Source organism: Heterodontus francisci, chromosome 38, assembly GCF_036365525.1.
Source record: "Heterodontus francisci isolate sHetFra1 chromosome 38, sHetFra1.hap1, whole genome shotgun sequence".
Classification (NCBI taxonomy): Eukaryota; Metazoa; Chordata; class Chondrichthyes; order Heterodontiformes; family Heterodontidae; genus Heterodontus; species Heterodontus francisci.
In genome coordinates, this window is record NC_090408.1 from 22,851,684 (window position 1) to 22,866,977 (window position 15,294).

General features: G+C 40.6%; 1 protein-coding gene across 12 annotated transcripts in view; it reads left to right on the top strand.

Moving 5' to 3' along the window:
- The window catches only part of LOC137352421 (protein unc-13 homolog C-like), a 612,014-nt gene that overhangs the window by 89,307 nt on the left and 507,413 nt on the right, over positions 1 to 15,294 (top strand). For 11 of the 12 annotated variants that reach the window (XM_068017812.1, XM_068017814.1, XM_068017821.1 and 8 more), the window contains 2 exons: positions 4,913 to 4,986; positions 13,272 to 13,347. The exons of the other annotated variant lie outside the window; for it this stretch is intronic. In XM_068017812.1, coding sequence (XP_067873913.1) covers positions 4,913 to 4,986; positions 13,272 to 13,347 — 150 coding nt within the window. The remainder of the gene's footprint in view (positions 1 to 4,912; positions 4,987 to 13,271; positions 13,348 to 15,294) is intronic. 12 annotated transcript variants of the gene reach the window in all.

Here is a 15,294-nt window from a genome sequence, read left to right on the forward strand (position 1 = left end):
TCCTGTGAGGAAGGAGGATAAGTTTGGTAAGTTTCGGGAACGTTGGATAACGCGGGATATTGTGAGCCTCATCAAAAAGAAAAAGGAAGCATTCGTAAGGGCTGGAAGGCTAGGAACAGACGAATCCCTTGAGGAATATAAAGACAGTAGGAAGGAACTTAAGCAAGAAGTCAGGAGGGCTAAAAGGGGTTATGAGAAGTCATTGGCAAACAGGATTAAGGAAAATCCCAAGGCTTTTTATACGTATATAAAGAGCAAGAGGGTAACCAGGGAAAGGGTTGGCCCACTCAAGGACAGAGAAGGGAATCTATGTGTGGAGCCAGAGGAAATGGGCAAGGTACTAAATGAGTATTTTGCATCAGTATTCACCAAAGAGAAGGACTTGGTGGATGATGAGCCTAGGGAAGGGAGTGTAGATAGTCTCAGTCATCTCATTATCAAAAAGGAGGAGGTGTTGGGTGTCTTGCAAAGCATTAAGGTAGATAAGTCCTCAGGGCCTGATGGGATCTACCCCAGAATACTGAGGGAGGCAAGGGAAGAAATTGCTGGGGCCTTGACAGGGGGAGGTGGTGGAAGCAGGACCATAGAGACGTTTATGAGGCATCTTGACAAATACATGAATAGGATGGGAATAGAGGGATACGGACCCCGGAAGTGCAGAAGGTTTGAGTTTAGGCAGGCATCAAGATCGGCGCAGGCTTGGAGGGTCGAATGGCCTGTTCCTGTGCTGTACTGTTCTTTGATAAATATTGGACTGGTCACTGAGGAGAATTCCCTGCTCTTCTTCAAAATAGTGCCATGGAATCTTTTGCATCCACCTGAAAGGGCAGGTGGGACTTTGGTTTAACATGTCATCAACAGAGTGCACCTCCGACAGTGCAGCACTCACTCGGTATTGTACTGGAGTGTTAGCCTTGATTTTATGCTCAAGTCTCCAGAGTGGGACTTGAACCCATGACTTTCTGACTCATAGCACTTTGGTATCTTGGTCATCAGGCCTCTTTCCATGTGCAGGCTTAGAGAGTGATTCATCCATAAACAATCATGTGGGACATCACAGTGAACTGAAGCTTGCCAACATGTATTAAGTACATGTACACTTTCCAGCAGGGTGTCACTGGATTGCCACAAGGGAAAGGATCCCCAGCAGATTAGATCTGACCTCCCTTGCTTAGAAATACTTAAGCCAAATGGTCACCTAGCTGAGATCAGGAATCAGCTAACACAGCATGGCCCAGGGATTGAACCTGGGACCTGTATGTCTCAGTAGTATAGAACTAAGAATGCTTAAATGCCAAATCATTGAGAGAGTGCTGGGATATGGAACTAAGGCATTGACTTGCTGAACTAGCCCACTACCACAGTGAATATGCTGTCAGTTACCACATAACTACCACAGGGCTGCCAGCACCATTCTTTGAGGTTGTTTCCACCATAAGTGAGAATGCAAAGAACCACTAAGGTCAAAACTGGCATTCATAAGCAACCATAACCATCCAAGTGGTTGCTGTTATTGTTTGTTACAGATTTATTGCTTTTTTAAAAACTGGCTGCAGTAATTAAATTTGGCATGGTGACTTACTTCCTTACTGGGCAATACTGTTGGAATGAAAATCAATCTTTTTACAAAGTGATTTCTGGTGTGGGGAATTCTGTGTGAAGTGGTTGAATCTAAATTGCTGATCTTCATTTTTTGACTTTGATAATACTTATAAATATTGTCATGAAAATTTTCTATGCTGAACAATGATTTTAATTCATCGGTTGGGAACCGACAATAAACTTTTAAAAGGAAAGCTGGAATCCTACATTCAACTTTTAAAAAGCTGGCAGCTAAGATAGCCACCACAATTTGCATTGAAATACCTCACATTCCAAGGTATAGTATTTGAGACACATGTCTAAATAGGTCTCATCCAGAACAATGGCTTGAACAGTTGAATGAACTACCTGATATCGCTTTCATTAGCAAGACATTCAAATCCATCTTGGAAAATTAGCCCTAGTGGAGATGAGCCTCCAGAGAGTAATCATTGAAAAAATAAGGGCTGAGAGAGATTGAAATTCTTAGACCTGAATCTCATTAAATGCAACAGAGAATACACTCAGACAATCATGTGACAGTCTGTCCAACTCTATGAAAACTTGGAGTTTCTTTTGAACACATTAGACAAGCTTTGAGAGCTAATCAGTGCAGGACCCCAGTGGGGTCCTCTCTCTCTCTCTCTCTCCTTCCCTGTCTATCTCCCTCCATGTAATACTGCAAGTTTCGAACCCTGTCCGTGGACTGCAGGAAATCCGAGTCTATCATTGCAACAGACAGAGACTCTGGGGGGAAAGCCATCCAAGAAAACCCTGAACCAAGGGGGCCACTTCTAGCAGTCAGGAATTTCAGGACCATGAATTCAGCCGGAAGACAACTGAATTACTAGACCCCACAGACTGTATATTATTTTATTTGTCTGGACTCTAATTGAACCAAACTATTCTTCATCACTCTGTAACATATTTGTGTGATTCATGTGTGTATGAGAAAGTTGGAGCGTAGTTTATTATTTTTTTTTACTTAAATCGGGTTTTGATGTCAAGTACAATAAACTAATTTTTTTGTTTAAACTAAAGAAAACCTGCCTTATTTGGTTCTTTTATGATCATAGCACAAAATGGGTTAAACACACACTGAATTGGTAAGCATATTCACTGCTTAAAAGAAATAAACCCTGTTGCAGTCAAACAAGGAGAGGGATAAAAGGGGAGCCTTTCGACCCCTCCTCACCTGATCACCTGGCTAGCTAGAATCAAATTAAATCTGTGAGACGTTATAACTTTGAACAAAAAAAAGTCTTCCTTGAATTGTACATACTTGCAAAATATATTTGTGGCTGATTTTTGCAAGAGTAAGTACTCATCCATTGCTTACGCCACATGTGCATGGCATAGTAGTTGTAATACATATTTGGCTGCCCTGCTAAGTAATTTTGGTTTCGTAGCAATATAAAATTTGCAGTGTTACTGCAGCACTCTGAGCCCAGATTCGGTTTAACAGAAGTTGTGTGAGGAGGAAGTGCCTTGCATTGCATTAACTTGTACAGAATGCAGTATAACTGGTATGTGATGCACTGTGAGCTCCCATGTGGTTCAAAGACCATTTGAAAACTTGTTTTTGAATGACGAGCTGGGTTTCTGGTTGACTCTGCACTAACATTGAAATACAGTCAGTATTTGTGTGGCAGAGGCCAAAGATTGATATATGCACGCTCACGCATATTTGGAGATTTGCTTTACCTGACCAGACCACAGTAGCAGTTGGGCTGACAACAGCATCTAATGATTGTGTGAAACTACTGATCTGATGGTGTAATAGTACCATTATTTCTGTTAATGATACTTAGCATCGTAGATTTATATAATTGGTTTTGAAATTACATGGCTGAATTTTGTATTTTAAAAACTGTAAAGCACATCATCAGTAAGAATATTTAAAGATTGGGGAGTAGAACTTTATCTTGGGTGGTGGCAAAAAACAGACAATATCGGATCGGCCGCCCATTGACTGCAATGGAATTGAAAATCAGGCGCTGTGTATACCAGGCGGCCAATCCGTTACGTCCCATTTTGCACCACCGCCCGAGTCAAATTTCTACCCTTAGAAGTTTTAATTGAGTTAGAAATTGCCCATAACAGAAAGTTATTTTAATGAGAAACTTCAATTAAGCAAATATTAATTGAGAAAACACAAGTGGTTTAAAGTCAGAGTTGGTAAATGTAACGCAATGACTCTAACCTTGTGATGAACGGCGCCACAATAGATTGTATCTCATCCTGTTTATTAGTGGGCCAGGCAATATACTGGAAATTGAGATAATAGCACCCCTGGAGGACAGGCACTCCAAAGTGTACCAAATTGACCTTGATCTGGGAGTCTGATATCTTTAACATAAGGAGCTAGTATAATTTAAAATGACTATATTTAAAGAAATGAAGAAGCTATGAAAGCAAATAGATTAGGTGGTTTATCCAGCAACACATAACTAGAGCACAAGGGCAACCCCATCAAATGTATGATTATACATATCTAAACCAACCAGTTCAGAATAAAACAAGCTTGGGCCTAAATCGATTAACTATCAAATGTAAAGTGAGGTAAAAAGAAACGTTATCTCTACAAATCATGCAGGGAGAAAAGGAAGTGGTTCACTGGAATGTACATAAGAAAATGCAGGAGCTTGTTAAAAGGGTGCAGAGACACTGAAAAAATGTGTTTTATTGTTGTAATACAACAGTAACAGGGCAGTCAGAGAAGAGGTGAAAATCCCCAAAAATGTGAAGGGCTCAAATCTGAGGATTAACAACAAATAGGAAATATTTGAAGACATGAGCAAAATGTCCTCTCCAAACAGAGATAACCTAAGCAAGATCAAGGAATTTAACATAAAGAAGTTGCAAGTACTAGATTCTTTGTTATTTGTCACAAAGTCTGGCGATTTGGGAGGCACTACCCATCATTGAGAGTTACTGGACTTTGATGAGGTAAATGTGGATTAGATATAAGCTAATGTGCCCATATTCAAAAAGAGACAACACAGGTGAGGGCAATTAGGAGCTTTATTAGTCTTGCTTCCACACACTCCCTTCAGTTTGGCAAAATTACAGTCTGAAATTTTGGATTAAAAAAAAAGACAATTATGGAATTTAATAATTTGTCAGAGAATTATGGCTAATATCTTTTCCTTAATATTTGTACATTCAATGGTGGATGCTGATGGGTGGTCTCATTGAGGGATTTTGGACTTTCTGTTGATATTAATTGAACGATCTCCGAAATAGGCTCAGTGACTCTTCAAAGCCAGTTTGTGCAGTTGTGTAATTGTTCTGCAAATGAAAATAATGTGATATTTGTTTCATTTCTCAGAAATCCCAGAGGATGAGGCTCAGTACTTAATCGAACGTCTTCGAAGGATAAATGCACAACTGGAAACTGAGCAGGTATGCATCTTCTATTACGAGTTGCGATCACATTACTTGAAATGTAGAAGCACAAATTTACATACTTCCTAATATCCCGGTGTATGAAAGGAAATAAGTCATGGCATATTTATTATTACTGGCGCAGTGGACTATGCTAAGGTCCCTTCTCTGCATTTCTGTTGAAGGCTGACTTACACAGTACAAGAAAAACAAACAGCTGTGCTTGCACATGATTCCATTGTTTGGAAATTATAATTGCTTTGTCAGCCACTGGACCTTTTGCCAAGGCAGAGAAAGATCTGTACATATCAGTGATCAGCAAAATCTTATTAGCTTCTCCTTCCATAGTATTTGGATTGCTGAAGTGGCATTACTGCCTCCAAAGGTCTGATGAAAATGTCTCTTTAGGTGGGCCTTAGTACCTTCAGAGAGAGCAGTGCTCCTTCAGATGCCAACCAGCTCATGCACTGTGTCCTTGGTTGCTATGGTAAGCATACTGTAATGCAAAAATGACTTAAAACTTTAATCATCATCCATTTTAATAATGTTTTCAGCTGCTCAATGTTATTAATTTGTCAGCTACTGATGCATCTCAACACTTAAAAAACTACATAAATTACAGGAATATGACTGGTAATGGCAGAGTAGCATTATCGTAATAATAAATAGTGAAAAATTCTGAACAAAAGTTTTAAAATCATAACCTTCTGCTTGCCTCTCTTTCTTAGCCCATTCTATCCACAATCCCTTATTATTTTAACTTTTATTTTCCATCCTTATTTCTTGTCTAATTTCTATTTGCATGTTTCCCTGAACCTCTAATCAAGATTTAGTTTGAAAGGCTGGTTATCATGTCAATCGGGGGACTGACCATTAAGGTTTGTCCTGGAAATGAAGTTTCCTATCATGTGTACAGGGCTCCTTTCTAACCCAATATGTGAAAAGCCCAACAAGGGAAGATTTGCTATTGGATCTAGTAATGGGGAATGAACCAGAGCAGATAAGAGAAGTAAAAGTAGGGGAACATCTAAGCAATAGTGATCATAATATACTATGCTTTAAGATGATGATAGAGACGGACATAAGTACGATGAAAGCCAACGGTTAATAGATTAGAGAAAAGCTGATTTTGAGGGTCTGAGAATACAACTTGGGAAAATAAAATGGGCAACAATATTGGCAAACGACGATGTAAAACAATGGGAAACATTTAAAATGGTGTTCAACTGTATGCAGGAAAAATATATTCCGCTAAAAGGAAAGAACAAACTAAACACTAGTGAGATGCCATGGATGAATAAAGACATAAGGGAACAATTGAGGGTTGGGAAAGAGGCTTATGTTAAGTACATAGACAGCAGAAAAGTGCATGTTAAGAGGGAATACGAAGAATTTAGGAGAGAAGTCAAAAGAACAATTAGGAAGGCAAAGAGGAACTATGAAACTAAATTATCAAGGAACATAGGGTGGCGCAGTGGTTAGCACTGCAGCCTCACAGCTCCAGGGACCCGGGTTCAATTCTGGGTACTGCCTGTGCGGAGTTTGCAAGTTCTCCCTGTGACCGCGTGGGTTTTCGCCGGGTGCTCCGGGAGTTTCCTCCCATCGCCAAAGACTTGCAGGTGATAGGTAATTGTAAATTGCCCCTAATGTAGGTAGGTGGTAGGGAATATGGGATTACTGTAGGGTTAGTATAAATGGGTGGTTGATGGTCGGCACAGACTCGGTGGGCCGAAGGGCCTGTTTCAGTGCTGTATCTCTAAATAAATAAATAAAACAAAATAGTAAAATATTTTACAGGCTCATCAATAAAAAAGGAGGGCCTGTTTAGGTGTTGTATATCCTAGGTAATTTATAAGTGACCTGGTTGAACTTTGATTCATTCTTTTATTTGCCATGCTTCATAGGCATGAAGTACCCAAACAGATAATTTGAAAATATCCCAGATCAAAAGTGCCATGTCATCTATGTAAAGTTCTATTAACTTATATTTTTAGTACTGTACATTTACTGGGAATTTTGGTTTGTGTGTTGATGAATTGATTGCAGGAATTGGCTTGCAAGAATTCCAATGCCTTCCAATATTTAAGCAACATACTGATCTGAACCAGGTAGTTTAATTCATGTACCTCTCACTATCTACATTCTGATTGCATCCTTCCAGTGCTCTAGAACATCTCTCACAAAGGGGGTAGATTTTCATCTTTCATGCCACAGTGTAAAGCATCACCTGGACCAAAAGCAGGGAGGAAAATTAGACAGGATGGTCAAATGCTGTAAAGTTGTTTGCAAGTGTCATTGTTCAGTAGAATTACAGGAGAATGTAATCAGTGTTAATGTTTTTCAGCCATATTTCTATTTGCTCAGTTTATCTTTTTGGTCTCCTGGAAATTGATGACTGCATGATCATGGAAAAAGAACTAAGGCTGTATGAATGTTTTAATCATTTTTGTGAACTATGTTTCTAAATAGCAGTTAGAAAACTTTGCCTCTACAATGCATAGAAACTTTGATATAAAATGTCCTTATTACATGGTTGTACCTCTCACTTCAACATACACCAATAACCTAATTGTTATTGTAACAACCAGGTGCGAAAGGTGTCCAGGGGTCTTTGGCTGTCTTTACCTGGTCTTATTGTAACAGGGTTTAATTTTAAACACACTGTTTTGAGCTCCCCCTTTGTGAATCTTTGTTCACAACTTTCCAATTATAAGGCAAAGAAATGAGCACAAACAGGCTTTTTTTGGTTTAAAGAAGAAAAATTAAATTTATTAAACCTTAAACTTAAACTCTAATACAGTACATGCCTACAGATATACAATGCACCCGCGCTAGCATGCACACGTGATATAAGAAGCGGATAGGGACAGAAAAGAGCAGAGGAAAAGATAACTAAACAGTTTGAGGCAATATCTTGTTACTGTTTCTCGAGCTTGCTGTAGTCCTGGACTGAAGATATGGTCTTATGTTTCGTTGGGGCCCAGTAGTCTTCTTAAAACCTTGTTCCTGCTACACCAGGACTGCCTGGGCAGATATCACTTTTCCACCCTTTGGCCTTTTTGGATTTGTTAGGGTGATTAGGAAAGGTTCTCCCCTGGGAAACCGACTTATAAATTAAAGCAAACCCATCGGCCAGAATGGCCGCTTGTCAGGCTCCCTGAACCGCTGCTCCTCGACATGAGTTTTTATTGAGAATGGGAGAGAGTTTTTAAAGTCCTCTAACAGGATTACTTCTCTGAGAGTCTCATAACTGAGCTGTATTTTTAAAGCCCTCAGCCACTGGTCAAAAGCCAGTTGCTTACTTCTTTCAAACTCCAGATAGGTTTGATTGGCTTGCTTTTTGAGGGTTCTAAACTTCTGGCGATAGGCTTCGGGTACTAATTCATATGCCCCGAGGATAGCATTTTTGGTCAGTTCATAGTTTGACAAACTCTCATCTGGCAGCAAGGAATAAACCTCATGGGCTTTTCCAGTCAGTTTGCTTTGCAGTAAAAGAGACCAGGTCTCAGCTGGCCTTTTTAGCTGCCTTGTCAGTTTCTCAAAGGACACAAAAATGCTTCCACATCTTCCTCATTGAATTTTGGAATTAGTTGGGCGAGCTTTAGCAATCTTGTACCCAGTCCTGAATTCTGATCCTTCATATTGACCATGCTTTCACTAGGGTTACTTTGTCGACCCCTAGCTAATTCAAGCCACTTCAGCTCTCGCTCTTCGGATTCTTTCCAGAATATTCTTTCTCTCTCTCTCTCCTCTCTCTTTCCTTCTCCTGTCTTTCTTTCTCTCTCTCCTTTCTTTCTTTCTCTCCTTTCTCTCTCGTTCCCTCTCCTGTCTTTGTTTTTCTTCATGTTCCATTTGGAAGGCTCTTTCTTTCTCTCTCTCCTGCCTCTCTCTTTTTCTCTTTCCTCCAATTCAAGCTTCCTCTGTTCCAATTGTATCTTTGCTAACAATACCCTGTTGGATTCTACTTCTAAGCCTGTTTCTACTTCTTCAGATTCAAGAGAAGAACAGTGGGCCACCAGCCTTAGGAGTTCAGACTTCCTAGCTTTGCCACGTACAGTGATCCTACACTGCACAGCCATTTTTCTCAACTCCTCCATAGACAATGCTTTTAACTTATCCCAAGTTACTTCACCCTGGCTTGGAGAGCTGCTAGTTTCAGTTGCAGACATGTTAGTATTCAATCACACAACCACGAGAAAACCTGTATTGATTTGCTCTTTTTGATTGGGAACAATTTGGCTTCCCACTTCAAACTTCACTCATTTGTCTGTGGGTAACAATCTGGACGCTAGCACCCAAATTCTGGTACGACCAGGTGAGAAAGGTATCTCGGGGTCTTTGGCTGTCTTTACCTGGTCTTATTGTAACAGAGTTTAATTTTAACCACGCTGTGTTTTGAGCTCCCCCTTTGTGAATCCTGTTCACAACTCTCCAATTATAAGGAAAGAAATGAGCACAAAAGGTCTTTCTTTGGTTTAAAAAAGAAAGATGAAAATTATTAAACCTTAAACTTAAACTCTAATACGGTTCACGCCTATGGATATACGATGCTCCCACTCTAGCATGCACATGTGATATAAGCGTGCAGATAAGGACAGAAAAGAGCAGAGGAAAAGATAAGTAGAACAGTTTGAGGCAATATCTTGTTACGGTTTCTTGAGCTTGCTGTAGTCCTTGATTGAAGATATAGTCTTGCGTTTCGTTGGGGCCCAGTAGTCTTCCTACAACCTTGTTCACATAGGAAACCTTTCCTTTTTGAGTTTCACATGTTTTCACAAGATTCAGTTCCATGGAAAGAGATGAAGGCAGGCAGACAGGAGAGGAAATGTTCTCAGTTCATGAGCACACGATGTTCTCTATACAAATCCCTTTGTCAGGGGTTCAAATTAAAACAAAACCGCCCAGGATGCCCAGCAGGTTAGTCATGTGACTAGCTCCTTATATGGAACAGTCTCTTCAACATCCTTTGTTGGACGTTCAAATTCTCTGCAATAGCCAGTTAGCCATGTGACTAAAACTGGTCTGACCACTTCTGTGTATTGGGGAAGCAACTGCTGGGTCCCCATTGTTTCAACATTGTCTGGTACTATGCAAATGTCCTTCCAGTCAGGGCTCGCAATTTTTTTGTCCATGTGGCGAAATACTGTGTGCCTCAATCTTGGGGGGGGGGGGGTGTGGGGGTGCGGTGGTTTGCCTGACAGTTACGTACAAGAGGTATTACCATAGCAGGAAATACAGGGTATTTAAATTTGTACATTCTAGATGGAGAATTATTCAAAATCAGTAATTCTCAATTGTTATCATTTGTATTGATTGCTGCAGCTTGTACAGAAATGTAGAAGTATGCCACAATATTTATTCTGATTAGGTAATATACACACATTTTCACAGTGAGAATGTTCTTCACAGCATTTTTTTTAGTTATGCAGTAATAAATTTTGTTTTGGCATGGGTTCATTTATCTAGTATGTACAGTTTAATGGCACCAAAGATGTACAAAATGAGTCAGTTCCTATTTATATCTCATTGCTGGAGCCTAAAATGAAAGATTGCATGTGTACATGTGGTACGAAATAAATCTATACATCATTATGTACGTACTGCACAAATCTTGTTCCCTAGCCATCAACTCTATCCTGCTCCCTGGCCATTGTCTGAGGCTGAACCAGATTGTTTGCAACCTCTGTGTCCTATTTGAACCTGAGTTGAACTTCCAACCAAATATCCACTCCATCATCAAGACTTCCTACTTCCACCTCCATAATATAGCTTGTCTCTGCCCCTTCCTTAGCCTATCTGCTGCTGAAACCCTCATCCATACTTTTGTACCTCTAGACTTTACTATTCCTGTGCTCCCTGGATGCCCTCCAACTTCCTCCCTCTGCAAAATTCAACACATCCAAAACTCTGCTGCCGGCATCCTAACTCACATCAATTCCCATTCACCTATCCACCCCATGCTCACTGACCTACATTGGCTCCTGGACTGGCAGCATCTCAGATTTAAAATACTCATCCTAAGTGTTCAAATTACTTCATCCCTTGCCCCTACATACCTCTAACTTCCTCCAGCCCTACAACGTTCTCAGAACTCTGATCCTCTAATTCCGGCCTCTTGTGCATGCTTGATTTCCATTGTCCCACCATTGGCGGCTGTGCCTAGGCCCTAAGCTCTGGAATCTTCTTGCTAAATCTCTCTGCTTCCCTCTCCTCCATTAAGATAATCCTTAAAATCTATCTCTTTGACCAAACTTTTGGTCACCTCTCCTTATATCTCATTGTGGCCTGAAAACATACCTCTGAAACATCCTGGGACATTTTAGTGTGATAAAGACACTGTATAAATGCAAGCTGCTGTTCATGTGGAAGTAATTGAAAGCAGAAATCTGTCAAACTTGTTCATTTTTAAACCATTGCCTTTCCTGCAACATATGGCTATTAGCAGTGTAACAAGTCATTTTATAAAGTGCATTTGTAACAACTTTACAAGAGCATTATGAAATTCATCCTAATTTGTAAGCTGGGTATTGCAAACAAGTGCTTTCAAGATTTCAACAACCATTTATCATGAAATATGTAACATTTTTTAAGTGACAGTTTTGTACTTGTCTATGCCAGGCAATAGGACACTTCTCCATTTTGGCGAAATGATGTCCCACCTAGTTTGAGAAAAGCTTGGGTATGCATAAAGCAGAGCATCATCTAATCGTGCTTAACAAAGTATCAGCCTCAAAAGAATGCTCTCTGCTGCAACAGTGCAAATTTTCTATTTCTAGCACGGGACTTTATGATGACTCTGAGCAAGGGTGGAAATTTTAGGTCAAATGCTGTGAAATTACATACAGTTTTGTGCCACTGTCCTCTGTTTAAACTCTTGGGTTGAAACTACTCATTCTAGCTTTCACGTAGAATTCTTAAATCATGGCATCACTCTGGGCAGGTTTAACTCTGGTCCCAGAAGTAAAAAGAGCCAAGCAGTTTCACTGTTCCTCCAACTCTAATTTTAATGACATTCAATAATCTTTTGAAATTTGTGAACGATGCTTTGAAGTTTTGGGATTTCTTTTGTGGATTGAGAGTGATTGGGGATGGAGGTGTCGGTGTTGTGGGCAGTGTTGTGTGGGGTGGTTCTTGTAAATTGCAATGTAATGCAGAGATTTCTCTCTGGCCAGAAGAATAACCTGGTCCATCAAGACATTTTAGTAACACTCATAAAAGCAGGTTATTCAATTGATGCTATCCTCATCATCTTTACAGCGCACACAGCACATTTTTGTAAACATCTTGCTACTTGCAAAAATTTATTTCAAATTTGTTTGGATATTTTGCAAGATCTTGGCGATGTATTTCTCTATTTGTATGACTATTACAGTTAAGGCACAAGAAGACCTTGTTATAGCAAATTGGTGAGAACTAGCTAAGTAGTTCTCCATTGTCTTGAAATTGCATTGAGAGAGAACAGCATGCACATGCTTTAACAAAACACTACAGCCTGCCGGACTGAACATTGAGTTCAATAATTTCAGAGCATGACAGCCCCCCACTTTACTTTCATTTTTAGTCATTTTTAGTTATTTTTTCTTCCTTTTTTTTTTACATTCCTTTTTACATTTTTTACAATCTTTTTTTGCATTTATTTCATTTCATCTTAGTTTGTTCAGTTTGCTTACCCACTGTTTTTTTCAGGTTGTTTTCCTTCAGGTTTGCACTTGCTGCTGTTCAATATTCAGTATATTCACACCTAATCTGTACTAATGCTTTGTCTTTCAACACACCATTAACATATTGTTTGCCTTTGCTCCGTGACCTTTTGGTCAGCTATGTGGCCTGGTCCAATCTGCACCTTCTCCTTAGTTATCTCTTGCCCAACCCCCACCTCACTTGTTTATAATCTGTGACTTTTCTAATATTTGTCAGTTCCGAAGAAGGGTCACTGACCCGAAACGTTAACTCTGCTTCTCTTTCCACAGATGCTGCCAGACCTGCTGAGTGATTCCAGCATTTCTTGTTTTTGTTGTACATGCTTTAACAAGTTTGTCTGGAATTAGTTTATTTGTTATTCAAGAGGAGTTATTCAAATATTTAAAACAGCAGAGAGCAGAATTTCAGACAAATGCATTACACGTTCAAATGTCGTTCTCCTACAGTGTAATTTTATGGGCATCATCTGACCACATTTATAATTATAAAACGATTCAGCTAAGGCCTGTGCTTGCTTGTTATGAGGGAAGTGAGTATATAAAGGTAGCTTCAGCATGTGTGAAGGTTTTAAAAAAATATATTTTCTTTTTTTCCCTCTGCAGGAAACCAATGGAAATGATTTCCATTCTAAAAGTTATCCTGGTCAGGTCCAGTTCTCATTACCTGTTCCTCAAAGTTGTAAGTATATTGCAACAAGCAAAAAAAAATCTTCATGAGGAAACCTCACCATCAAGGTCCTCCAATTTAAAATCAAAAGTTTTGCAGGAAATGTTGCTTTAATTGAACTCTAGTTGATTTAAGTTTATCAACGGTATAGAGTTCTGCCACTAAACTGGTAATTACTGCCATAGAAAATGTATTTAATCTGACAGTGTTGGCACTTCAGTTTTAACTGATTGTATTTTAATTCAAGTGTATACTCAAGCTTGAAAACTTCTCAAAACCATTCTATACTGGTATCATGGCACAAGGCACATCAGTCAACAGAAAACAATTAAACAACTTATATAGCTGATTTTAATTCTATGTAAATTGTTCATCTTTAGACATCCTAATGGTCAGACTCCCTGTACATATAATATTTTCATACAATTAGAAATATCATGTCTCCAATTCACTTGTAAACCAGAGCCTAGAAAATATCCATGAGGAAAGTATCCTAATTGGCTCAAATATCCCATTAATAAAAATTACAAATCACTATCTGGAAGCAAACCATGCTTATTTAAGAAAAAAAGACCTGCATTTAAATAGCACATTTAATGACCTCAGGATGTCCCAAAACACTTTTCAGCCAGGTGGTCACTGTTGTAATTTAGGAAACACAGCAGCCAATTTGTGAAAAGCAGGCACCTGCAAACAGCAATGTGATAATGATCAGATAGTCTGTTTTTGTGTTGTTGATTGAGGGATGGATATTGGTCAGGACAATGGGGAAAATGCCCCTGCTTTTCTTTGAACAGAGTGTTTCCTGGCAATGCAGAGCGAACGCCGACGTCATCAGTGCGTCCGAACATTTGCAACTTGCTAGTATGAATCTGCGCATGCACGTACTGATGTCACCACGCAATGACCCCAGACGTAATAACGTCTGAGCGTTGCCTCAATGGCTGCAATCGCTGTCTCCATTCCACCCCACCCCCCAAACAGTATCCCACTTCGGTTGCTCGCTTCCTGCCCGCCTTGGCGTTTCTCTCCCACCCCCCCCTGCCACAACCCACCTCTCAGCTGCTCCCTCCCGGCCTTGCCGCTTCCCCCCCGGCTACTCCCTCCTGGCCTCGCCGCTTTCCCACACCCTGGACACACGGTCACCGCCTCGCTGCGTTAGCGGCTTGCTCGTCGCTTCCCCCCCCCTTGGCCAATCGCTCCCTGCCGCGCTGCCCTGAGAAGCGTTGAGTACGAGCCATCAAGGGGGGAGCGAGAGGCTGAAGGGTGACGGGGCGACGCGGGGAGCGAGCTGTCTAGATGGGGGAAGCAGTGAGGCCGGGAGTGAGCGACCGGGCATGGGGGAAAAGCGGGAGCGAGTGGCCAAGGGGAGGCAGTGGCGAGGCTGGGCCCGAGTGGCGATGGCAAGCGGGAGCGGTATACTGTTGGGGGTGGGATGGAGGCAGTAATCACAGTCATTGAGGGGGTTTGGGTTTAATTTGTTTTTTGTGACAAGTTGAGCAGCACCATTTTTATTACTGGCAGCTGCCTGAGACATCGCAGTGACATTTCAGTGGATGAGGCTGCATCTGCGCATGTGCCAGTGCTGCACCTAGTGGTTGCGTTGTCAGCAAACACAGCCTTCTTTTAAATAGTGATGTAGCTCCTTTATGTCCATCTGAAACAGCAGATGGGGCCTTGGTTTAACATCTGATTCTAAAGATAGCATCCACGACAGTGCAACACTCCCTCAGTACTGCACTGGAGTGTCAGCCTAGATTTTTATGCTAATGTCTCTGGAGTGGGACTTGAATCCACAACCTTCTGACTCAGAGTCAAGAATGCTACTGACTTAGCCATGGCTGACATAAACGTCCGAATGACTAAAAAAACAGCAAATCACAAAGCTCTTTGCTGAGAGTGCAGAGCCACTGAGTGTACCCTATTTAGGGTGAGCTAATTCAATAAGTTATCAGTCAC